Below are 27979 nucleotides of genomic sequence, written 5' to 3'. Positions count from 1 at the left end.
CGGCTCCGCTACATACACGTCACACATCGACGGCTCCACTACATACACGTCACACACAGATGGCTCCACTACATACACATCACACACAGACGGCTCCCCTATATACACGTCACACAGAGACAGCTCTACTTCATACACGTCACACACAAACGGCTCCGCTACATACACGTCACACACAGACGGCTCCACTACATACACGTCACACACAGATGGCTTTGCTACATACACGTCACACACAGATGGCTCCATTACATACACGTCACACAGAGACAGCTCTACTTCATACATGTCACACACAGACATCTCTGCTACATACACGTCACACACAGATGGCTCTGCTACATACACGTCACACACTCACACACAGATGGCTCCACTACATACACGTCACACACAGATGGCTCCACTACATACACATCACACACAGACGGCTCCGCTATATACACGTCACACAGAGACAGCTCTACTTCATACACGTCACAAACAGACAGCTCTACTACATAAATGTCACACACAGACGGCTTCGCTACATACACGTCACACACAGACGGCTCCGCTACATACACGGCACACACAAACGGCTCCACCACATACACATCACACACAGACGGCTCTACTACATACACGTCACACACAGACGGCTCCGCTATATACACGTCACACAGAGACAGCTCTACTTCATACACGTCACACACAGACAGCTCTACCACATACACATCACACATCGACGGCTCCGCTACATACACGCCACAAATTGATGGCTCCGCTACATACACGGCACACACAGACGACTCTACTACATACACGTCACACACAGACTGCTTCGCTACATACACGTCACACACAGATGGCTCCACTACATACACGTCACACACAGACGGCTCCGCTACATACATGTCACACAGAGACCGCTCTGCTTCATACACGTCACACACAGACAGCTCTACTACATAAACGTCACACACAGACGGCTTCGCTACATACACGTCACACACAGACGGCTCCGCTACATACACGGCACACATAAACGGCTCTACTACATACACGTCACACACAGACAGCTCTACTATATACACATCACACACAGACGGCTCCTCTACATACACGTCACACACAGACGGCTCCACTACATACACGTCACACACAGACGGCTCTACTACATACACGTCACACACAGACGGCTCCGCTATATACACGTCACACAAAGACAGCTCTACTTCATACACGTCACACACAGACAGCTCTACTACATACACATCACATACAGACGGCTCAGTTACATACACGTCACACATCGACGGCTCCGCTACATACACGTCACACACAGATGGCTCCACTACATACACGTCACACACAGAGGGCTCCACTACATACACATCACACACAGACGGCTCCGCCATATACACGTCACACAGAGACCGCTCTACTTCATACATGTCAGACACAGACAGCTCTACTACATACACGTCACACACAGACGCCTCTGCTACATACTCGTCACACATCAACGGCTTCGCAACATGCACGTCACACACAAACGGCTCTACTACATACACGTCACACACAGACGGCTCCGCTACATACACGTCACACACAGACGGCTCCACTACATACACGTCACACACAGATGGCTTCGCTACATACACGTCACACACAGACGGCTCTGCTACATACACGTCACACACTCACACACAGATGGCTCCACTACATACACCTCACACAGATGGCTCCACTACATACACATCACACACAGACGGCTCCACTATATTCACGTCACACAGAGACAGCTCTACTTCATACACGTCACACACAGACAGCTCTACTACATAAACGTCACACACAGACGGCTTCGCTACATACATGTCACACACAGACGGCTCCGCTACATACACGGCACACACAAACGGCTCCACCACATACACGTCACACACAGACGGCTCCTCTACATACACGTCACACACAGACGGCTCCGCTATATACACGTCACACAGAGACAGCTCAACTTCATACACGTCACACACAGACAGCTTTACTACATACACATCACACATAGACGGCTCCGCTACATTCACGTCACACACAGACAGCTCTACTATATACACATCACACACAGACGGCTCCGCTACATACACGTCACACATCGACGGCTCCGCTACATACACGGCACACACAGACGGCTCCGCTACATACAAGTCACACAGAGACAGCTCTGCTACATACACGTCAGACATAGCAACAAAGTGAACCAGCCACACAAATTATATGAATAAAAATTAACTTTTATTGAGTGCTCCTAAAAAGGTGTAGCAACATATATACATACAAAATATATAAACAAACATAAAACAAAGTCATATAGGGGTAGACAATGCTACAAATACCAACTTGTCAGCCATGGAATGTACACTGGATGGCAACACTAATATCATAGTACAAAGGGCTCAACCATAGCTAAAACTGAAAGTGTCCAATAATAAAGTGTTGTAAATGAAAACAAGAAATAATCAGTGTAATAACCCACAGATAGCTATGAGACTGCCCACATAGGATGATCCAAGATTAGCCTCCATACATACCAACAGTAAAGGGACCCTTTGAGTGCAATCTTCCTTTTGAATAAATTCCTTTGGACCTGAGAGCGCCGTCCTTTTGTTCTTTCGTTGATGCATCCTCCTGGTTTTTGACCAGTGTTATAGAGACGTGCTGCCACTCTCACTCTGACGAAGCCTAATATTGCCTAAAACGGTGTTGTGAACGGAGTCACAACCCGATCAGGTGAGAGGCCACCTTTCCTTTCATAAATAATTCATCTATATATTTATAATAGACCATCTACACTATAAGTGTGCTCGGTGTCTCTCTATTCTCTACTACATACACGTCACACACAGACGGCTCCGCTACATACACGTCACACACAGACGGCTCCACTACATACACATCACACACAGACGGCTGAGCTACATACATGGCACACACAGATGGCTCCGCTACATACACGTCACACACAGACGGCTCCACTACATACACATCACACACAGACGGCTCAGCTACATACATGGCACACACAGACCGCTCAGCTACATACATGGCACACACAGACGGCTCCGCTACATACACGTCATACACAGACGGCTCTACTACATACACGTCACACACAGACGGCTTCGCTACATACACGGCACACACAGACGGCTCAGCTACATACACGGCACACACAGACGGCTCTGCTACATACACGTCACACACAGACGGCTCTGCTACATACACGTCACACACAGACGGCTCTGCTACATACACGTCACACAGAGATGGCTCACGAGACACCTGATCATGTGACTCCTTGACTCCTCCCACACATGTGACATCATCACAGGTCCTGTCACCACGGTTGCAGTACAGAGGAGGTATATATATATATATATATATATATATATATATATATATATAGATAGATAGATAGATACGGTGCTCGCTCACAGTCCTGAAAGGATTTATGAGGTAAAAAAATTTTCATTAACCCTCAGCTGCTCTATAGGGAACCTGTTGCTGTGATCTGGGGAACTAGGACCACACACAGCTTCTTATGGACCGAGAGGTTTTGTGTCCTAAACCTTCCTGTAATAGTGTCATCGGTGCCTGCACCAGTGGCGTAACTACCGCCGTATCAGCAGAGGCAGCTGCCACAGGGCCCGGGACATTAGGGGCCTGGTGACAGCCGCTACCGCTGCTATCATTATACTCAAAGGTCTTTTCGGACCCCTGAGTATAAAGATCAACAGACCAGGAGAGGTAAGAAACATAAAAAATACTGTTACTTACCTCTCTACGATCCGGGCAGGCTTCGGCCTAATCGTCTGACGTCTCATGACCCCGGCCTGCGTCCCGGGTCATGTGACATCTGACGTCATTGAAGATGTACTACTTCGGAGGCCGACAGTGTAGGAGCCGGGAGATAGGTGAGTAACAGAGGTTTTTTTATGTTTTTCTCCCCCTAGGTCTCCGATTATTATACTCTGGGGTCTGAAAAGACCCCAGAATATAATAATTGTTTATGGGTGTCCACAGTGGGGAGTCACTATAGGGTGCAATAATGTGTGCAGGGGCCACTATGGGGAATAATACTGTGTGCAGGGGCCACTATGGGGTACAATACTGTGTGCAGGGGCCACTATGGGGGATAATACTGTGTGGAGGGGCCACTATGGGGTACAATACTGTGTGAAGGGGCCACTATGGGGGATAATACTGTGTGGAGGGGCCACTATGGGGTACAATACTGTGTGCAGGGGCCACTATGGGGGATAATACTGTGTGGAGGGGCCACTATGGGGTACAATACTGTGTGTAGAGGCCACTATGGGGGATAATACTGTGTGGAGGGGCCACTATGGGGTACAATACTGTGTGCAGGGGCCACTATGGGGGATAATACTGTGTGGAGGGGCCACTATGGGGTACAATACTGTGTGCAGGGGCCACTATGGGGTACAATACTGTGTGCAGGGGCCACTATGGGGGATAATACTGTGTGCAGGGGCCACTGTGGGGGATAATACTGTGTGGAGGGGCCACTATGGGGGATAATACTGTGTGGAGGGGCCACTATGGGGTACAATACTGTGTGCAGGGGCCACTATGGGGGATAATACTGTGTGCAGGGGCCACTGTGGGGGATAATACTGTGTGCAGGAGCCACTGTGGGGGATAATACTGTGTGCAGGAGCCACTATGGGGAATAATACTGTGTGCAGGGGCCACTATGGGGCATAATACTGTGTGCAGGGGCCACTATGGGGGATAATACTGTGTGCAGGGGCCACTATGGGGGATATTATTGTGTGGAGGGGCCACTATGGGGGAAAATACTGTGTGGAGGGGCCACTATGGGGCATAATACTGTGTGCAGGAATCCGTAGGAGGGCGTTGGTCGAGGTCGTCGGGGGGGGGGGGGGGGGCATGTCAAAAGTTTGCCACGGGGCCCCGCCATTCCTAGTTACGCCAATGGCCTGCACTAAGATACAAACCCTTTATCCTCCCCCATCGTTCTCCTCGCCCCGCACACTGTAGTCAGGGCCGTATACCTCAGCTCCAGGCCGCCGTCCTCGGACCTCCGCAGTGCACGTCCTCTGCTTCACTGAAGAACAGCGCAGGCGCCGGGAGCACCAGAGAGGAGTCTGATCAGACTGATCTGTAGGTAAGTACAAAGGATTGGTTAGTAATTGCAGGCACAGATGGATTTGCAATAGCAGGATTTGGGACACTAAACCCCAGGTCTATAAGGGAGGAGGGGGGGGGGGGGGTTACAGTGTCCCAATCCTACCTGACAGGTTCTCTTTAAAGGAGATCTTTCACAGCCTCTGGTATGCAGGGATTAATATACACTATAAGGCTCAATTCAGCGCACTGTCAGCTTTGATGGTACGTGCCAGGTTCCGCAGATATCAATCCCGTTACTTTCACCCCTCTCTGACAGTTCAAGGCTATTGAAGATGCTAGGGTGTAATCCCCCCCATCCCCCGCCCGACTGACAGTGGAGAGAAATCTGTGCTGAAAATAATGGCACTGATAATCTCCTTCACCGGGAAAGCTGACAGTGAGCTGTACTCATACGTATATAAGACCACGGGTGCCAGAGGGGGTGACAGATTCTCTTTACCGGCTTTTCCTTCCATGGCTGAGATGACAATATTTGTGTCTTTTTCCGTCTGAGGTGTCGGCAGTTCCGGAAACAGTCAGCAGTGGTTGTTCTAGGCTGTTTTACTATAAAGGTAAATAGTAGTCGGACCTTCACCCTATGGTATAAATCACATGATGGCTTTATTCTACAGGTCGCTACGGTTACACTGACACCACATTTATACAGGGTTTAGGTTTCATTACTTCTAGGCTAGAAAGAACTTACTAAATCATTTCTTCTTGTCTCGCCATATTCTGAGCCCGAACTTTCATCTTTCTCTGAAGCGGTGAGAGGGCTTGGGGTGTGCGGGAGGACTTGTAGTTTTCATTGGCCTCTTCTTCACGTATAGAAAAAGTTTTGTTACAGTTCTTGGTATGGTTTTTATTCATTAATAAAACATGAACTCAGCGCCATCCTGTAAACTGTCACCTCAATATCTTTAGACCATCACTCCATATATATGTCTTGTAGCCTAGGTTTGTCTCCCCTCTGTAGGACGCTCGTTCTACTGTATATTACAGGTTAGTGGAGGAGAAGGGTCTGATACTGTGCAGAGAGGAGGAATGTGCAATGTATCTTCACATACTAGAACCTGAGCCGGAATACCCCCTTATACTCCCTACTAATCCTATTTATTCCATGAGATCTTCTGAGGCTTTTACATTGTCTCATCTTCTCTCCATTCAGGTTCCTACAATATAGAATCCTCTCAGTATCTTCTATATAAGAGAATATTCCTGATTGATCCATCAAGGATGGAAAGAGACAGGAACAAGATGGCGGAAAGTCTATTAAATCTCACCCTAGAGATCATCTACCAGCTTACTGGAGAGGTGAGAGATTCTGATGATGTCATCCAGGGGCGAACCTGCCCCTTTCGCCGCCCGAGACGAACTACAGAAAGCCCCCCCCCCCCCCCCCCGCCGGGAGGTGGGGGCAGAGAAGAGGTGGCGTGGCAACATGCAGGGGGTGGGGCTTAGCGCCGTTCGCCGGCAGAGAGCAGGCACGGAGACGACCTGCTCTCTGCCTGAGCGTGAGAGGAGGCTGCTGGAGCAGCGCTGCTCCAGTGGCCTCCCCAAACCACAGCTCGGTGCTAAGCCAGTCCAGGACAGCTTGTCCTGGACTGGCTTAGGTAACCAAAAATGCCGCCCTCCCTGAGGCCCTGGCATAGCGCAGCCTCATGGGAGGTGCGGCGCTGATGTCATCACTACATCATTCTTATCTATAGTAATAGCAGATGATAGGACTGGAGAGGTGATGGACTCTGGACATGTATGTAGTGAGATTTATTAATGTGTCTCCCCATAACCAGGATTACACAGTAGTGAAGAAGACCTCTAGTGGGCGCTGTCAGGCTCCTGTGTATGAAGGATATGGAGGAATACTGAGCTCAATCCTGGTGCCTCCACCTCACCCCCTGATACAGGAGGAGATCAATGGACAGAAGATCATAGAACTCACCAACAAGATGCTGGAGCTGCTGACTGGAGAGGTGACACTGCTGAGAATGCTGGGACATTATACAGTAACTGGAGGGGTCGGGGTGATGACTGTATCATTGTGTTGTCAGGTTCCTATAAGGTGTCAGGATGTCGCAGTCTATTTCTCCATGGAGGAGTGGGAGTATTTTGAAGGACACAAGGATCTGTACAAGGAGGTGATGATGGAGGACCACCAGCCCCTCACATCAGCAGGTAATAGACATGACTATTTACACATGGACTTCCATTATTTGTATGTACAGAATGAATTCAGTCCCTGTCTGTGTTTTCTACAGGTAGATCCAGTAAGAGGACAACACCGGAGAGATGTCCCAGTCCTCTTCTTCCACAGGGTGATCAGGTAAATGGAGATGTTCCCTATGATGTGTAGACGGGCTGTGAAGTCCTTGTGGTCATTATTATTATTATTATTTTTATTTATTTATATAGCACCATTAATTCCATTTTGCTGTACATTATTATATTAATTCCATGGTGCTTTACATTTGGGGGTTACATACAATACACAGAATATACAGGTAGATATAATAATAACAGTGACCGACTGGCACAGTGGGGTAGAGGGCCCTGCCCGCGAGGGCTTACAATCTATGAGGGAAGGGGGGTAGAGACAGAAGGAGAGGGGGAGACTGTACAGATGGCGGTGCGGTGATAGTGTTATTGGAGGTTGTAGGCCTTCCTGAATAGGTGAGTCTTCAGGGCCTTCTTGATTGTGGGGGTCAGTCTTATGTGTCATGGTAAGGAGTTCCAGAGTATGGGGGATGCACGAGAGAAATCTTGAAGATGGTTGTGTGAGGAGTGGATGAGAGCAGAGCGGAGCAGGAGGTCATTGGAGGATCTGAGGTTACATGTGGGCAGGAAGCGGGAGATTAGTTCAGAGATATATGGAGGGGACAGGTTGTGGATAGGTTTCTCCAGCAGTATTAGATGTTTTATACTTGTGTAATGAGAGGTGGAGATGGAGGATAAAGCTGACCATAGATATTATAAGTTGTTAAAGGGGTTTTCCCATGTTCTTGTTTCAGCAGCTTTACCTGCTGTCTTTTCATCTCACTTCCTGTATTCCTTATCAAACAGTGAAAGCCACCTCCCCCCTGCTTGAAGAACAGGTCACTATGAAGTATCACAATACCTATTATGATTAGTAGAAATTTGATATCAATACAGATCAAATAATAAGCATATACTTCTAGCATTTCAGTGGTTTCTTTGTGTAGAGAGATAACAGATTTGCTTTATTAGTAAAGTGCAAGTAGCTGAACGGCAAATCTGTAGATAACAGTGAAAGCAGTGAGTATCGTTTGGTCCTATCACACAGGTAAACAATGGGAGGAATAATTTCACATAGCAGGAAAACAAAGCAGCATTGTTAAAGCAATATATTTAGGAAAACTTCAATTTTTATAAGTAAGAAGTATGGATACGATCTTTAAGATGGGAATACCCCTTTAATGAACTTTTTGACTCATCTGACGTATGTATTTGTTTCATAGCTTTTCCATGAGGACAAAGATTTTGATGATATTAATGTTATATCCATAACAATAAAAGAAGAGCCCTATGTGAGTGGTGATGAGGAGTGTGAGGAGGACATTCCTACAGGGAACTGCCCAGGTGAGTAGTAACCACAAGAGATGGGCGAACCTATGAAGATTTGTTTTGTGTTCGATGGTTCAGGTCTAACAAGTTTGGTATGAACCACACCTTAAATTGGCTTAAAACATAAAGTAGAATACTCTTATGGTCTTTGAGAACCTATCTATAAAACATAGTGTAGAATACTCTAAGGGCTAGTTCACACAGGCACAGAGGGGGCGGATTATGGTGCGGAATCCATATCATAATCCGCCCCTTCACAATGGTGGTTTATGGAGACCGCTAGCAATCTTTTTTCCGTTAGCCGCAACATGCATGGAAGAAAAAAGCAAGCTGCCCTTTCTTCAGGCGGATTCCATGGCTCATTGAGCCGCGGTGTCTGCCTCACGGCAGCACCCTCCGGACTAGGCCCATTCATTTTGGGCTTACTTCGGAGCGGGAAGCCATGACTGACAGTTGCGGCAAGCGTATTTTGCTCCCGATTTGGTACGGCTTCCTGCGTCAAAAACAGGACCAAAATACGCTATTCCGTCCCCGTGTAAACTTGGCCTTAGGGCTCCTAGGAACCTATCTATAAAACATAGTATAGAATACTCTTAGGGCTCCTAAGAAGCTATTTATCCAATTTCTGTCTCTCTAGGGCAAACACAGCCAAAGTTATGTCAACGTGAAAGGGACATTATTACACTCTGTCGTCTCTTCAAACCCCAGAGTATAACAGGTGGAGTCCAAGGGGAGGTGTAAAAAAACAAAAAATAATAATAATACTCACGTCATGATACTCGACGTGCCTAGTTCACTGCTGAGGCCTATTCACAGACTTCAGCTCTGAGTTTAGGCCAAAGATGTCACCAGGAGAGCGCCAGATACTGCCAAGAGACCTAAAAGAGAGAACAGAAGGTGGGTATGAATCTTTTCTTTCACCTTCCATGATGTCACAGAAGAGCACTGGATACCATGAGGAGGTTCAAAATTGGTAGTGAAAAGTGAGTATAAATGTTTGTTTTTTTTGTTTTTCCACCTCCCCTGGGCCTCCACCTATCATACTCTGTGAATAGTATGGTGTGAAGAGCCCCCAGAGTATAATTTGGCGACCATTTTAGATAGCCCGAGATGACTCAGTAAACCTGACTCGATTTGCCCATCTCTAGTAACCACTAAGTAAAGCAGAGAGGAGTCTCCTCATTTCTGGCTGCTACGATGTTGTGTAGATTTCTGTGTCCTGTTTGGTCATTAGATATAGGCAATGGAGAAAAGTTAATGGTCTGCCCCTGTATATGTTGTTACATTGACTTTACACCCACGTTAGGGAATTATCCCAGTCTATTGATAGGAGGGAGCTTTCACGAGCCCCCTGGAGCTGCGGACACTAATCTTTCTATATTAGGAGCAACCTCAGTGGTCAGTGATGGCTTCCTGGACTTCCCACTGTCCATTCTGCTCACCACTTCCTGCTAAAGACTCCTATCCCCCTCCCCCTCTCCTGTGACCCTGACTAATCTCACTGTGCGGGGCCCCGGATATCTCAGTCTACTGGTTTTCTGACTGAAACATCAGGGATTACATTAGTGGGAATGGTGATGGTTTCACATGGCAGTATATAGAACTATTATGTACAGAGACGTTTATAGATAAGCAGTTCTGTATTTGCTGTACATTATGTAACTAGAGAAAGAAGATCTATCAGGGACCTAAGCAGATTACAAAGAAAGGAAAGTGTAAAGGTCTCGTCCTCCTGTATATTTGGTTTCTGCTCTTAGAGTCTGCTAATAATAAGAACCATCTGCTAATCTGACATTACATTAACTTCAAAGCCATGGCTTCTTCATACATGACCCTGTAGTAAAGTACGTCTAGGTGTCAGGGAGTGTATGAGACGGACACCACCTAATAGCACTGACTAACAGGATCCTTTATGATCCTACACTGAGCATTTCACTAGATAAGAGTGGTGACCGGCAAACCGCAACATGGACCGATGAAGATGCTGGCCTCACCACACAAGTGGAAAGCTTTATATCATTTTTATAAATGTTATTCAAAAATAGTGAAGTCATTTTTCTTCTTGTCAGATGACTGTACCAGGAGCTCAGAGGGACATCTGATATCTACAGATTATAAAGCAGAGGATCATGGTATCAAACAAGATCCATATGAAGAACATGTCATTACCCCAGATATATCCTCAGCCCTTCACAGCAGAGATCTATCATCTGAACCTAATATACTTGTCCAATGTTCTAATTCATCACAGACTGCTAAGGAAAATCTAAGTCACGAAGAGAGCATAGTACATCAGAGAATTCACAGAGTGGAAAAGCCATTTTCATGTTCACAATGTGGGAAATGTTTCACTCAGAAACCAAGTCTTATTATACATCAAAGAATTCACACAGGAGAGAAGCCATATTCATGTTTAGAATGTGGCAAATGTTTTACATATAAATCAAGTCTTGTTATACATCAAAGGATTCACACAGGGGAGAAACCATTTGTATGTTCCGACTGTGGGAAACGTTTTGCTCTAAAATCTAATCTTTATCAACATCAGAGAATTCATACAGGACAGAAACCATATTCATGTTCAGAATGTGGAAAATGTTTTACCTATACATCATCTCTTGCTCAACATCAGAAAATTCACACAAGGGCCAATGTATCTTTGGATAGTGGGAAACTTGTTGAACATCATAGAGCTCAAACAGAATCTAAACCGTTTTCATGTTCAGAATGTGGAAAACGCTTTACTCAAAAATCAAGTCTTATTCAACATCAGAGAATTCACAGAGGGGAGAAGCCATATTCATGTTCAGACTGTGGGAAATGTTTTAGTGAGAAATCAAGTCTTGTTAAACATCGGAGAATTCACACAGGAGAGAAGCTATATTCATGTTCAGAATGTGGGAAATGTTTTAGTGAGAAATCAAGTCTTGTTAAACATCAGAGAATTCATACAGGAGAGAAGCCATTTTCATGTTTGGATTGTGGGAAAACGTTCAATTCTAAAACAGATCTTACTAGACATCAGAGAATTCACACAGGAGAGAAACCATATTCATGTTCGGAATGTAGGAAATATTTTACTTCTAAATCAAATCTTGTTAGACATCAGAGAATACACGAAAGGGCCAATTTATGTTTGGATGACGGGATACTGGCTGAACATCATAGAGCTCAGACAGAACCTAAACCATTTTCATGTTCAGAATGTGGGAAATGCTTTACTCAGAAATCAAATCTTCTTCAACATGAGAGAACTCACACAGGAGATAAGCCATATTCATGTTCAGAATGTGGGAAATTTTTTCGTGATAAATCAGGTCTTGTTAAACATAGGAGAATTCACACAGGAGAGAAGCCATATACATGTTCAGAATGTGGGAAATGTTTTTCTTATACATCAAGTCTTGTTTCACATCAAAAAACTCACACAGGGGAGAAGCCATTTTCATGTTCAGAATGTGGGGAATGTTTTGCTTATAAAACAAGTCTTATTTCACATCAAAAATCTCACACCGGGGAGAAGCCATTTTCATGTTCGGAATGTGGGAAATGTTATACGGATAAATCAGGTTTTGTTAAACATCTAAGAATTCACACAGGAGAGAAGCCATTTTACTGCTCAGAATGTGACAAATATTTTAGTGAGAAAGCAAGTCTTGTTATTCATCAAAGAATTCACACAGGGGAGAAGCCATTTTCATGTCCAGAATGTGGGGAATGTTTTATAAAAAAGTCAGCCCTAGTATCACATCAGAGAAAACACACAGGGGAGAAGCCATATTCATGCCCATAGTGTAGGAAATGTTTTACCTTTAATACCGATCTTATTATTTACACTGTATAAATGCCATTTTCATATACATTAAAGGGATTGTTCTACCGGTATGAAAAATAGTGTGTGTTTTTTTTTTTTAAATCCAGCACAAAAATTTGAGATTATTTCTAATTTGAAAATTATATAATGATTACAATATAAATGTAGTGTATTGCGCCCCCTGCTGATTATTTTTCTCTTGATCATCCAAATCAGTTACAGTACAAAGATGGCCGACTATCTCCTCCCTTAACAAGCAAAAATAAACTGCGGTCAGTGTCTCAGAGTTGCTCTGTCTGTACATGGGATCCCTCCAACCAGCTGACAAGGATATTTCTATGCACTTTGTAATGTATGTCGGTTTGTCAGGTCACTTTCTATTGTTTTCCTCTGAAGACTTAGAACTCCTAATCCAGGTGGTTAGATCCACTATGGGCATTGAGGACGAGGAGCATCTTAGATCTTGTCAAGATGCTATGTTTGGGGGATTAACTGCAAAGAGATCTGTAGTTTTCCCAGAAAAATGAAAACCTCAAGATATTGGTTCTGACTAAATGGCGCGATTCAGGAAGGAGGATATTCATCTCAAGAGAGTTTAAAAATTGGCTCCAATGTAATCTGGGGGATACAAAAATTTGGGATGATTTACCCAGAATAGACATCCCTATCACCAAGCTGGTTAGAAAGTCGGCCATCATTCCATTTCAGGACTGTTCGTAGTTAAGGGACCCCATGGACAGGAAGACGGACGGTTTCCTGAAGAAATCAACCAACATAGCAACTTCTGTAGTCTGGTCCATGCAAGTGTGGTTAGACCTGCTAGAAAGTCATCTAAATGGGGGAATTTCTAGAGAAGATATACTGGAATCTATTCCTCTACTAAAAATGTCTACGGAGTTTCTTGCAGAATCCTCTGTGGCCAGAAATGCTGACTTAGCGAGTCGTTCATTATGACTGAAGATGTGGTCAGGGGACACGGGGTCCAATAATAAATTATGTACAATACCGTTTTCAGGTGATATGTCTTATGGTCCTATATTAGACAATCTGCTAGAGAAAGCAGGTGACAATAAGAAAAAATTTCCAGAGGACAAATCTGGGAAAAACTATTCCTTTCCTAAGATCGGACAGGGCGCTAACCCAGCTTATAGAGGGAAAGGAGAACCAGGATGCTGCAGCTATCCTAAGGGTGAAGAGGAAGAGGCTTCTTACTCAACCCAAATTCCCATCCAGGAGCAGGAAAACAATGACGTCATCAGGGTGGGAGAAAGATCTCTCAGGCTACATCACCAGTGGTCTTTAATAAAAAAAAAAAACCCTTGAGTCCTCCAGACCTTAAAAGAGGGTTACAAGATAGAATTCTCAGGTTTCCCCCCTCCCAAATTACATTTTTTTTATTTTTTTTTTAATGGAAGGCCTCTAACTGTGCCATCTCTCACACACAGTGCACGAAAAAAGTGAGAGTGCCACTAAAAAAACGTGTAAAGGATGCTGTTCTGCCATAGGTGCCCATCCCAAAAGGGAATGGGCTTCCGACCTCTCTCCAAGACTGCTGGGCCAAAAGGCACCGAGCAGCCCCGAGTCTCAATTGGGACGGACTACCGAAGCAGAAGGTCCTGCTTGCTCTTTTCCCCTTGGGCTGCCACCACCTAGGGTACTAAGAGCTGATCCTACATACAGTTTCTCCCTGGGCTGCCACCACCTGGGATACTCCTGTCCTCAGATCCCTTACCTGCCTCCACCGAAGCAGAGGCAGGTCACAATGGAGGGGAGAGCCCATTACAGACTCGCAGCCCCTCCACTAGACGTCAGGAAGGTCCCAAAAGGGCACCGCATCCCTTCAGCCACACAAAAAACTGTGACAAAGAGTGACAAAAACAAAGCGTGAAAAAAACCTAACAAGTGAGTAGAGTGCCCGTTCAGGCCCAGTCTACCCGCCGGATCTATAAAAATTTCCCAGTGCTGGTAAACCAGGCATAGGGAGTGGGTGTCACAAAGGTGTGTATAGTGCAATAGCAATGTGCCGAAAATCCGTGGGATCCCATCCCAAGTGATCTAAGGCACCCCAGGGGCCACTCGGCACCCCCAGGGCAATGCACTAGAAGCCTTCAAGACGCTTCTCCAGCCAATACCCACAGACACCCAGCCTGCGGTGCCTGGTGGTCATGTTGCCAGCATCCATGGTTTTCCTTGGCTATTCCCAGCATGGTACTCCACTGGTTTCACCAATTACTGGCCACTTCTCCCAGCAACATGCCCAAAGTGTTTCTCCATTCTCACCTCCACAGCGTTCTATCTACTACTGCCATTGGGCCCCAGTCCGATTACTAACTGCTTCTGATAAGAACAGATACTACACTTGATCTTAGCCAAAAGGCCGAGAAGCGATCCCCTCCCAAATTTCAAATTACAACATTTCAATCAATGTTAAGTGTCTGAATGATGGATTAGTTATCAATGTTTCAAAATAGAGTCCATCGCTCGACAATTCCGTTAATAAGCCCAAATTCATCAATATGCCCCTTGCATCTGAAATACATGTAATATCGTGTCCCTATACATCCGATGCATCAATGGTATCTAAGATTTGCAGTCCAGACAGGGCCAGACATTCAGCATTTTCAATTCAAGTGCCTACCGTTCGGAAATTCCTCTGCTCTGAGGATTTGAATGGCGGACGTTATGGCGTTCCTCAAGGAGAATATAATAGTACCGTATCTAGATGACCTATTATTGATGGTAAAATTGGTGAGTCACAGGGACCAAACAATCTCCTGGCTTCGACAGTTAGTGTAACATCTCTGCTTGTTCTGGTCTCTGCGCCACCCTCTGCTTATGTGCTGCGGCGCAGGAGGAGTGTGCAGTTTGATAACTTGCTTAGAGTTTTTGGTTGCATTGTCTGAACACTGTCCTATTACTTCACCTTGTTAATTGATTTTCCACTAAACCCGTCTCCTTCACCTTCATTTCCCTCTGCTCCTCTAAGAATTAAGTTTTGTTTTGCCCTGTGATTGACAGCCTGCCTTCTTATAAGGTTCAGGGCGGGTTCTTCCTCCCTATTTCTTCTTGGCTCACATTCACATTGGTGCTTGCTATTGCCTTGTGCGTGTTGGCTTTTCTCTTGCTGTTATTACTTGTATTCTGATACTTGACCTCTGGCTTTCCCTATTGACTACTCTTTTGGATACTGATTTTGACACTGCATTGCTCAACTGTTACCAAGCCCTTGGCTAGCTGACCTCCCTTTGTTATTGTTTGTCTTGTCTGCGTTTTGTGTTTCACGTACATAGGAAGGGATCGTCTCGAAGTTGCCACCTATTACATAGGATAGCACCAGGCAAGCAGGAAGGGAAAGTGGCTTAAGCTTAGGGCTCAGTATCTCTTGTGCACCTTAATCCAGGGTTCATCTTCATCACTGGGGAACTGCTGTCCTAGCAATTCCTAACAGTTAGGCTGAATTTTGAATATAGAATAATCAAGCCTCCTAGCCAAGCCTATTGGACTGGGCCTTGCAAACTTTCATCCTCCCAGTAAAGAAGCAGAGATGTTTCCAAGAAATATGGCAGATTTTTACAAAAGAACATATTGCTCTATATTGACCTCTTGTATCCAGCCTGTCAGATGGAGCCAGTTTTATTCAAAAAGGTCTTCAGAATTAGATCCTGCCATCTTGGGACAGATGCCACCAGTCTCACAATAGGAAGATGGTGATCATAAATAAGACCAGATTTTCTCTTCTTTGGTGGCTGGATCCAAAAAACCTGAAGGTGGGGGTCACTTGGAAGCTATCCTCTTAGGTTATCACCATGACACCAGCAGCCTAGGTTGGGGATCAGTTATTCAGGGAAGGTTTTCCCAAGTACCCTGGTGTCCGCAAATCAGACGCAGATCCTCAAACTACAGGGAGCTAAAAGTGGTTTGGGAGTCGCGGAGAATCACAACTCCTAAGCTGAGAGGCAATAACTTAAATTTTTTTTTGGACAATGGCTTTCTTTTGACATCAAAGGGGAACTGCTGTACGGAGCCCCTTCTGGCCCCTGTTCTGTACACAACGCAGGCCTAGAAGCAGAAAGATAGCCTCTAGTGATAAAGATTTTTTCCTGAGCAGAAAGGAATACTCTCTCTCTCAGCCGTCCACAGAAAATCCGACTGCAGACTGACTGAGCAGAAAGATTCTACATCCAGAAGAATGGGAACTGAACCAAGAGGTCTTCCAGTCTCGTGTATTCAAGTGAGGAAATCCCCAAATAGATCTATTTACTTTCTACAGAAACTTCTTTTCCCTAAACAGGTGGGATCAAACTTGGCAATAGAAGCTCTATCTCAGACCTGGGACATGTTTCCATCCTACGTGTTTCCTGCCTTAACTCTGATCCCTCTAGTTCTCAAGAAGATCAGAGAAGAGAAGTTAATTCTGGTGGTTCCATTCTGGCCGTAAAGAAGCTGGTATCTTGTATTGTCTCATTCAGCGCTTGAAGATCCGATTCATCTCGCTCTAAGATCAGATCTATTAGCCCAGCGTCCAATCTACCATCCAGATCTGGGCAAACCAAAATTGACAGTCTGGATCCTGAGAGGGAGAGACTGAGACAAAAACCTCTGTCAGAAGATGTTATTACCACTCTACAAAAAAACCGTAAGGCCGTAACTTCTGCCATATATAACATGCGATGTAGTTGGCGTGGACAGAATCCTGCAGTAAAGGATATATAATATAGCAAAGATATTGGATTTCTTGCAGGAAGGGTTTAATAAGTGCTTATCTCTGAGCACCACAACAATACAAATATCAGCCTTAGGGCTCGTTCACACGGGGGGCGGTGGGGCGGGTTTTTACCATATTTTGACTCGGGGAGCCAAGTCAAAATATGGTCAAAACCTGCCTGCCACGATGCCGCCTCCACCCTGGAGTCGGCTCAAATGAATGGGCCGACGCAGGAGGTTTCGGCTGCCAGGCGGAAGCTGCGGCTCAGCGAGCCGCAGAATCCACCTGAAGAAAGGGCAGCTCGCTTCTTTTTTTCTGCTCTCTCTATTATTTACAGGACAATCAGTTCAGCTAATTTTAGTTTGCTGATAAAGCTGAGTCTGTTATCTCACAACGCAAACACACAGATAACACTGAGTTCATACTTTAGAAGCATCTGCATATTATCTGATCTGCATAAGTATTGTGATACTTCATAGTGTCCTGTTCAGCCAGCTGGGGGAGGGGGATACAGGAAGTGAAAAGAAGAGACCGCTGGGAAACTGCTGAAACAGGGAGATGGGAAACCCCTTTAAGGTCTCACCATACCCAGAATGGAACCACCAAGAACCCAGATTATCTCTGCAAAGTATACTAGGAGGCTTTATTTCTCTTGTGTCATCCCCAGATACACCAGAAATAAGAAAAGAAATTAAAATAATTTTAAAATGTTCCCAAAGGTTAATTAGGTTAAAGGGATTCTACCATTAAAACATTATTTTTGTGGATAAGACGTCGGAGTAGTCTTTAGAAAGGCTATTCGTCTCTTACCTGTAGATGTGGTCTCTGCCGCGCTGTTCCTTTAGAAATACCAGTTTTTACCGGTATGCAAATTAGTTCTCTCGCAACGATGGTGCGTCCCCACCGCTGCCAGAGAAGTGTCTCCAAGCACCGCCTCCTTCTTCGTCCGCCGCATCATCTTCAATGTCTTCTTCCGGCGCAGGCTCGTAACTTCTAGCAGAGCAGAGCAGACTGCACAGGTCACGGGAAAATGGCCGCTTGCAAAGTATTGTTAGCGGCCATTTTCCCGTGGCCTGTGCGCCTGTGCAGTCTGCTCTGCTCGGTTACGAGCCTGCTCCGGAAGAAGACTTTGAACATGACGCAGCGGACGAAGAAGGAGGCGGCGCTTTGAGACACTTCTCTGCCAGCGGTGGGGACGCCCTCATCGCTGTTTGAGAGCTGGGGCCCGCCCCCATCGCTGCGGGAGAACTCATTTGCATACCAGTAAAAAACGGTATTTCTGAGGAACGGCGCAGCGGAGACCACGTCTAAAGGTAAGAGACGAATAGCCTTTCTAAAGACTACTCCGACGTCTTATCTACAAAAATAAAAGTTTTAATGGTAGAATCCCTTTAAAGCTTATGTACTACTGAAAAGAGACACAAAGAATAACCCAAAAAGTCCGCTGTTGCGGCCTGGTTGGTTGTTGTACCCTTGCTGCCAGCTGGTTGCTTGGTCGGTGCTCGGAGCTGCCCCCCAATCCCTCCTTCTCTTTCTCCCTTTGCCTCTTTTTCCTTTTCGTCTTTCTCTTTTCTCCCCTTCTCCTAATCTGGTTCTTCTCCCTATCTTTGCCTGCCATGTTTACCCTTGTGAGCTATCTTTTGTGTGTTAGGTTTTTGTTTTGTCCACATGGATGTATTCATTTGTATATTTTGCTGTTTTGGGCTTCTATGCCTTAGCCGTGTTGTTTACCTGTTTTGTTTCACCTACTCTATGTCGATTTATAAATAAAGAATTTATTTAAAAAAAAAAAAAAAACCCAGAAAAGAACAGCCTTCAAAATCACTATGGTTATCACACAGATGGCCCTGCTACATACACATCACACACAGACAGCTCTGCTATATACACCTCACACACAGACAGCTCTGCTACATACACGTCACACACACAGCTCTGCTACATACACCTCACACACAGACAGCTCTGCTACATACACGTCACACACACAGCTCTGCTACATACACCTCACACACAGACAGCTCTGCTATATACACGTCACACACAGACGGCTCTGCTACATACACGTCACACACAGACTGCTCTGCTACATACACCTCACACACAGACAGCTCTGCTATATACACGTCACACACAGACGGCTCTGCTACATACACCTCACACACAGACAGCTCTGCTATATACACGTCACACACAGACGGCTCTGCTACATACACATCACACACAGACTGCTCTGCTACATACACCTCATACACAGACAGCTCTGCTACATACACCTCACACACAGACAGCTCTGCTACATACACCTCACACACAGACAGCTCTGCTACATACACCTCACACACAGACAGCTCTGCTACATACACCTCACACACAGACAGCTCTGTTACATACCCCTCACACACAGACAGCTCTGCTACATACACCTCACACACAGACAGCTCTGCTACATACACCTCACACACAGACAGCTCTGTTACATACCCCTCACACACAGACAGCTCTGCTACATACACCTCACACACAGACAGCTCTACTACATACACCTCACACACAGACAGCTCTGATACATACACATCACATAGACAGCTCCGCTACATACACGTCACACACAGACAGCTCTACTACATATATGTCACACACAGCTCTAAAGACCTGTAACACCTGATCATGTGACTTCCTGACTCCTCCCACACATGTGACATAATCACAGGTCCTGTCACCACAGTTGCAGTACAGGAGGAGGTATTTATATATATATATATACGGTGGTCGCTCACAGTGCTGACAGGATTTGTGAGGTAAAAAAAAATTTCTTAACCCCTTTAGGGATATTTGCAGTATTTTATTGTATATTCAGTTTATTCCGGTGATTTTAATTGTCTCAGGACTCGGCTGCTTTATAGGGAACCTGTCGTGGTGATTTGGGGCACTAGAACCACACACAGCCCCTTATGGACCGAGGGGTTTTGTGTCCTAAACCGTCCTCTAATAAGATCATCGGTGTCTGCAGTAAGATACAAGCCCTTTATCCTTCCCTATTGTTCTCCACAGCTCCAGGGCGACGTCCCCATCCCCCTAGTTCAAGGCTATTGAAGATGCTGCCCCTTCTCTGTCCCCCGACAATGGAGAGAAATCAGTGCTGAAAATAATGGCAGTGATATCTCCTGCACCAAGAAAGCTGACTGGGCTGAATTCATACTTATGTAAGACCACCGGTGAAAGGATCTCTTTATCGGCTGTTCCTTCCATGGCTGAGATGACAATATTTGTGTCTTTTGCCGTCTGAGGTTGTTTCTGGGCTGTTTCCATCCCTCCCATAGAGGTAAATAGTAGTCGGGGCCTTCACCCTACGGTATAAATCACATGATGTCTTTATTCTACAGGTCACTATGGTTACACTGATACCACATTTATACAGGGTTTAGGTTTTATTAGTTCTCTGCTAGAAAGAAGTTACTAAATCATTTCTTCTTGTCTCGCCATATTCTGAGCCTGAACTTTCATCTTTCTCTGGAGCGGTGCGAGGGCTCGGGGTGTGCAGGAGGACTTATAGATGTCATCAGTCTCTTCTTCAAGTACAGAAAAGTTTTTGATATTTTTCATTCCTATTTTTGGTGTTTGCTTTTTAGTAATTTTTATTGTTCTGTTTAGTTTCTTAAATAAAGAAAATATCGTGTAAAAATAGTTTTCTACATAAAATGGAACAGATTAAGGGAATGTTCACAGAGACTGAGCCCCCTCCATTTGTGTCTGTTCACATTGGCACTAATACTAACGTCACGGACGATAAAAGTCCTGCATGAACAATGTTTTCCTCTACCCAAAAAAATAAAAAACATGATGGAAAAAAACAGAAGAAAAATAACCCCACAGAGGAGTTAAAAGCCAAAGAAGAGAATATAGAAGTTGCAGAGGATGTCAGCGCTATCTTGTAAATTGTCACCTCAGTATCCTCAGACCACCGCTCCATATATACTGTATGTCCTGTACCAGCCTAGCATTGTCTCCCCGGTGTAGGACGCTCGTTCTACATTACAGGTTAGTGGAGGAGAAGAGGCTGATACTGAGGAGGAATGTGCCATATATCTTCACATACTAGAGCCTGAACTGGAAGCCCCCCTTATACTGCCTACTAATCCTATTTATTACATGGGATCTTGTGAGGTTTTTACACTGTCTCATCTTCTCTCCATTCAGGTTCCTACAATATAGAATCCTCTCAGTATCTTCTATATAAGAGAATATTCCCGATTGATCCATTAAGGATGGAAAGAGACAGGAACAAGATGGCGGAAAGTCTATTAAATCTCACCCTAGAGATCATCTACCAGCTTACTGGAGAGGTGAGAGATTCTGATGATGTCATCATTACATCATTCTTATCTATAGTAATAACAGATGATATGACTGGAGAGGTGATGGACTCTGGACATGTATGTAGTGAGATTTATTAATGTGACTCCCCATAACCAGGATTACACAGTAGTGAAGAAGACCTCTAGTGGGCGCTGTCAGGCTCCTGTGTATGAAGGATATAGAGGAACCCTGAGCCCAATCCCGGGGCCTTCACCTTACCCCCTGATACAGGAAGAGATCAATGGACAGAAGATCCTAGAACTCATCAACAAGATGCTGGAGCTGCTGACTGGAGAGGTGACACTGCTGGGAATGCTGGGACATTATACAGTAACTGGAGGGGTCGGGGTGATGACTGTATCATTGTGTTGACAGGTTCCTATAAGGTGTCAGGATGTCGCTGTCTATTTCTCCATGGAGGAGTGGGAGTATTTAGAAGGACACAAGGATCTGTACAATGAGGTGATGATGGAGGACCACCAGCCCCTCACATCAGCAGGTAATAGACATGACTATATACACATGGACTTCCATTATTTGTATGTACAGAATGAATTCAGTCCCTGTCTGTGTTTCCTACAGGTAGATTAAGTAAGAGGACAACACCGGAGAGATGTCCCAGTCCTCTTCTTCCACAGGATGATCAGGTAGATGGAGATATTCCCTATGATGTGTAGACGGGCTGTGAAGTCCTTGTGGTCAGTCTTGGGTTCTCCAGCAGTATTACATGGTTTATACTTGTGTAATGAGAGGTGGAGATGCAGGATAAAGCTGACCATAGACATTACATGTTGTTTGGATCTTCTCACAATCTGCTGGTTATGGAGACTGCTGGTTGGAATAAGGAACCATCAGGTTGGATTTCTACCGATCTGATCCTTTATTTCCTCTGAGACAAACAACCCCGGATGTATCTGGTAGAATCTGATCTCCTTCACTGACACTACCTGAAGCAGAACACTATGCTAAAAAAGCGCACTGCCACAGAAAATGTTTAGCAAAAAAATATATAAAGTTTTATTTAAATACATTTTAAAACATATATAAGACAGAAATAATGAATGGGGTGATACAACCAAACAGAACAATGAAGGCCCAAGATGGAATACTAATGGTTGATGATGAATAAATGACACTTACATTACATATATATAAGGATATGTGAAACATCCATAGTTTCTAAAGTGCATATATAACATACATAGTTTTATAAAGTGCAAATATTCTGTGAAATAACATGATACCAAGTAGTAAATTACCTATGGGTGGACCTTCATGTAGTGAACGCGCCCCGACGCGCGTTTCGCCACTACCGTGGCTTCGTCAGGGGGGAAAAAAAGATGATGTGGCCATGAGGTTTGTATGGAGAATATATAGGGTCATACTTGATGAGCAAATTGAAGCAGCTGATAGTATTGGAAAAAGCTGGTGAAGACATGTGAAGTGTTGTAGCTGAGTTTACTGAAACACAGGCCTGGGTTGTTGTATCTCAAGCATATATGTATACAAGTACTAAAAAAACGCTAAATGTGAATAGGTACGAAGAATCGAAGTGCACATATGGCAATAATAAAGTGATGTAGCTAAGCTTACTGAAACACAGGCCTATATTGTTGTGTCTCAAGCATATATGTATATATACATACACATACACACAGTACTTAGAAAAAATGCTAAGTGTGAATAGGTGCAAAGAATCAAAGTGCACATAGGGTAATAATAAAGTGATGTAGCTGAGCTTACTGAAACACAAGCCTGGATTGTTGTATCTCAGGTATATATGTATACAAGTACTAGAAAAGCGCTAAGTGTGAATAGGTACAAAGAGTCAAGGTGCACATAGAGCTATAATAAAGTGATGTAGCTAAGCTTACTGAAACACAGTCCTATATTATCGTGTCTCAAGCATATATATATATATACAGTACTAGAAAAAACGCTAAGTGTGAATAGGTACAAAAAAATCAAAGTGCACATAAGGCAATAATAAAGTGATGTAGCTTAACTTACTGAAACACAAGCCTGTATTGTTGTATATCAAGCATATATATATATGTATATATACACACACACATAACAGAAAAAACGCTAGATGTGAATAAGTACAAAGGATCAAGATGCACATAGAGCAATTATTATACTATAACTGGGAGCAAAAAGTCACAAAGTAAGACATTAGATGTGAACAAGGACCTAGATACAAGGTATACGATAATAAAGTGAACAAAATGTGCTAGGGTGACTTGTGGTGGATAACAAAAAGTAAAATATAAAAAGTGAAGTGCACTGTGATGAGTGAATAAAGTGAAATAAGTGATAAAAAGTGCATGTATTATAATATTATATTTTATTATACTATAATGAAGAGACTTAATGCCCCAGTAAGAATATATTGTACATGACATTGTAAAAATAATAATTTACATAGTATTACATTCAATGCATCATAGTGACATAGATATAAAATATCAATAATGAAGGTAAGATATGATCATATAGACGAGCGTATATGTCAAATATGAGTCGACGTTTCAGAATGGGACAACCGCAATGTAAGTCCCATAGACCACTAGACACGATATGACCCTATTATGAGCAAGACAAAAAAGAAGAAAAGAAATTAGAAATTAATAAAAACAATAAAACAAAACAAAATTAAAATTGCAATGTGTACTCAAAGAGCCACATACACAAATAGGCAACTGCAGATCAACTAATAACATGCATATTAAATAATTCAAACTACCAACCAGAAAAAACATTAAAAACATAAATGAAGGATTACCATCATAAAAAAGAAACAAACTGAATATTCTCATTCAAACCTTTTGGGTGAAGAGTCTCCAAGGTATAGATCCATCGTGTCTCCTTTTGTGCTAAAATGCGTTTCCAATCTCCCATCCGGGGACCCGGTATAACTTGATCAATCGCTCTAATTCTCAATAGTGAAGGATCAGAGTCATGATGTGACTTGAAATGTTTAGGGATGGTTTTCAAAAGGGAATTATCATTTACATCCTTCGCATTTCGGATATCAATAACATGTTCCCTGATTCTTTTCTTAAATTCATGACTTGTAAGACCAACATAGATCAAACCACATGGACATAGTGCAAAGTAGATGACTCCTATAGAATTACAGCTCAAGGAATGGCGGATCTGATAAAACCGCCATTTATCCGTGTTCCAAAAATCTTTGGCATAATCGACATTTTGACATGCAATACATCTACCGCACGGTTTACATCCAAGATCTGGTTTTGTCGCACCAAATATGCGCCAAATTATATTTATAGTTATATATGCACTTTAGAAACTATGGATGTTTCACATATCCTTATATATATGTAATGTAAGTGTCATTTATTCATCATCAACCATTAGTATTCCATCTTGGGCCTTCATTGTTCTGTTTGGTTGTATCACCCCATTCATTATTTCTGTCTTATATATGTTTTAAAATGTATTTAAATAAAACTTTATATATTTTTTTGCTAAACATTTTCTGTGGCAGTGCACTTTTTTAGCATAGTGTTCTATTTATATTGCTTTGCCAATTTTTGCCCTATATTTAGTCGTGTATACTACCTGAAGCAGGTCTAGCCATGCCGATTATACATGTGTATGAGTTCCTAGAGGTTGCCACTGAGCCGTCATCTATTATCTATGTCCAGCTTCTAGTCCTGCAATTTCCTGGCTGTAATAATTCCTGCCATAATTTTCTCTTCCTGTTATCTGACCTTTATATTTCCTACACAGCTTTTGAATCAATATAAAGATGTGAACAATATTAATGTTATATCTATGACAATAAAAGAAGAGCCCTATGTGAGCGGTGATGAGGAGTGTAAGGAGGACATTCCTACAGGGAACCGCCCAGGTGAGTTTGCTATATATTTACAGGACATAAGCTGCTGTCAGTGCTGGAAAACTGGAGAACAGCCGGGTGGACGAACATTATGATTTACGGGTCCGTGCTCTGAGACCTACTGCTAGATTGTCATCTGTTTTATCACCAATGTCTTAGTTAATAACTGAATTGCACTACGTGTTACACTATGCATAGATATTTATATATACAGGGTGTCCGGAACATAAGTACACAAAATGAAAGGGACTTTAGCCGGTATATGAAGCGTTTTTTTATTACTGAACAGGTGGCCAGAAATGCACCACGGCGGCACTGCAGGTATACCCTTGTTGCTGTGGCCCCCTCGCTTGCCATATTTGACCCCACTTGATTTTTTCTTCTGGGGACAGGTAAAGTCTGTTGTGTATACAACGCCTGTTCCAGCCCGTGAATAGCTCGTGAACCACATGCAGGCTGCGTTCGTCGCGGTGACGGCCATGTTAAGAGTCTGTTAACTGATGCATCAATCCATCTCCCGACATTGCACTGCTTGCATCGAGGCAGGCGGCCAGCACTTCGAGCAATTCTTGTAAATAAGCAACAGTGATTAAACTGATTTCCCATTAAAGCGCTTTCTCTTCTTCATTTCTCCTTTCATACCTGCAGTGCTACAACGGTGCATTTCCGGTCACATGTTCATTAATAAAAAACGCTTCATATACCGGCTAAAGTCCACCCTTTCATTTTGTGTACTTACTTTTGGGACACACTGTATAGAAATGTTATAAAATATATAACTTTTGTAAAATTATGTAAATTATTAAAATCTGTTTTCTTCTTGTCAGATGACTGTACCTGGAGCTCAGAAGGACATCTGACATCTACAGATTATAAAGCAGAGGATCATGGCATCACACAGGATCTATATGAAGAACATGTCATTACCCCAGATATACCCTCAGCCCTTCTGAAGAATGAACTATTATCTGTTCCTATTATACAGGTTCTAGCTTCTAATTCATCACAGACTTTTATGCAAAATCAAAGTTACCGAAGTGGTAGTATACATCAGAGAATTCACACAGGAGAGAGGCCATTTGCATGCTCAGAATGTGGGAAATGTTTTACAGAGAAATCAAATCTTGTTAAACATCAGAGAATTCACACGGGGGTGAAGCCATATCCATGTTTAGAATGTGGGAAATGTTTTACTCATAAATCACATCTTGTTAGACATGAGAAAATCCACACAGGGGAAAAGCAATTTTCATGTCCAGAATGTGGAAAATGTTTTTCAGATAATTCAGGTCTGGTTACACATCAGAGAATTCACACAGGAGAGAAGCCATATTCATGTCCAGAATGTGGGAAATGTTTTACTCAGAAATCAGGTCTTGTTACACATCTAAAAACCCACACAGGAGAGAGGCCATTTTTATGTTCAGAATGTGGGAAATGTTTTACAGATAATTCAATTCTTGTTTTACATCAAAGAACCCACACAGGTGTGAAGCCATTTTCCTGCTCAGAATGTGGGAAAGGTTATATTCGGAAATCACATCTTGTTGAACATCAAAAAATTCACACAGGGGAGAAGCCATATTTGTGCCCTCAATGCGGGAAATATTTTATCTCCAAATTAGGTTTTATGAAACATCAGAGAGTTCACACAGCCCAAAATGTGGGAAATATTTTCTCTCTAAATTAGGTTTTATGAAACCTCAAAGCACTCGCACGGTGGAGAAGTCATTTTCATGCCCATCAAAGAACTTTCATGTCTAGGTTGTGAAAACATCTGAGATCATTTGCACTTTTCATATTAAAATACATATTTATAGCGCCGCTTGCTGTTTGGTTTTCTGTTGCTTGTCCATCTCAGTAACAGTGCAAAGGTGGACGACCATCTGCATCATCTTTGGACGACCAGAGAAGAAAGCGCTGTCCTCAGCACTGCTCCGTCTGTACATGGGTTCCCTCTAACCAACGGACAATGATATTTCTGTGCGCTGTCACTGGTTTCGGTCTTTAATATCACATCCTGCTGTAAAAAGCACACATGAAGATCAGAGTCATTGGAAAAGACTGAAGATTCCACGTACAAAGCAGGGCTGAGTCACTGACGCCACTTTCTTATGTTTATCTTCCCCGCGCTGTGATGGCTTGGGAATTGTGTGACAAGCTTGGGTGAAAGAACAGTAATAAAGGGTTTAACTGACAAATCTGAATCCCTTGAGGAAGGTGCCTGAAGATCATCAACTCTTTTGGCTGAGAAGATTACAAGTTTCCCTGTTAAGATATCGGAGATCCATATCATGGATACGTTAAAACTGAGGACTGGCTAAATAGCAGAAGACAATATTTAGGTGAAGAGAAAGGGGACTAGATAGGTGGTCTGAGAAGCTTGATCTCTCTGAAGATTCTATGATGAATAGAAAACAAACCCTATGAGAAATAGTTGACGGCTGAGAAA

The 27979-nt window shown here is 43.6% G+C and overlaps 2 protein-coding genes and 1 pseudogene across 2 annotated transcripts in view; 2 read left to right on the top strand and 1 right to left on the bottom strand.

The window, feature by feature from the left end:
- Nucleotides 1-27310, top strand: part of LOC142188881 (uncharacterized) — a 51998-nt gene extending 24688 nt beyond the window's left edge. Inside the window, exons 2-7 of the mRNA XM_075262047.1 lie at nucleotides 10851-12573; nucleotides 16978-17041; nucleotides 22041-22158; nucleotides 22242-22306; nucleotides 25419-25539; nucleotides 26355-27310. Of these exons, the coding sequence (XP_075118148.1) occupies nucleotides 10851-12573; nucleotides 16978-17041; nucleotides 22041-22158; nucleotides 22242-22306; nucleotides 25419-25539; nucleotides 26355-27217 (2954 nt within the window). The 3' untranslated portion in view covers nucleotides 27218-27310. The remainder of the gene's footprint in view (nucleotides 1-10850; nucleotides 12574-16977; nucleotides 17042-22040; nucleotides 22159-22241; nucleotides 22307-25418; nucleotides 25540-26354) is intronic.
- LOC142195323 (uncharacterized) overlaps nucleotides 1-27979 on the top strand; it is a gene marked incomplete at its 5' end in the record, with an annotated part of 202381 nt that overhangs the window by 29189 nt on the left and 145213 nt on the right. The gene's annotated exons all lie outside the window — the stretch shown is intronic.
- Nucleotides 14780-14984, bottom strand: LOC142190753 (U2 spliceosomal RNA; annotated as a pseudogene).

The sequence above is a fragment of the Leptodactylus fuscus genome, chromosome 1, assembly GCF_031893055.1.
Source record: "Leptodactylus fuscus isolate aLepFus1 chromosome 1, aLepFus1.hap2, whole genome shotgun sequence".
Classification (NCBI taxonomy): domain Eukaryota; kingdom Metazoa; phylum Chordata; class Amphibia; order Anura; family Leptodactylidae; genus Leptodactylus; species Leptodactylus fuscus.
Note: the sequence above shows the minus strand (reverse complement) of the source record. Positions and strands in the feature narration are given on the sequence as shown.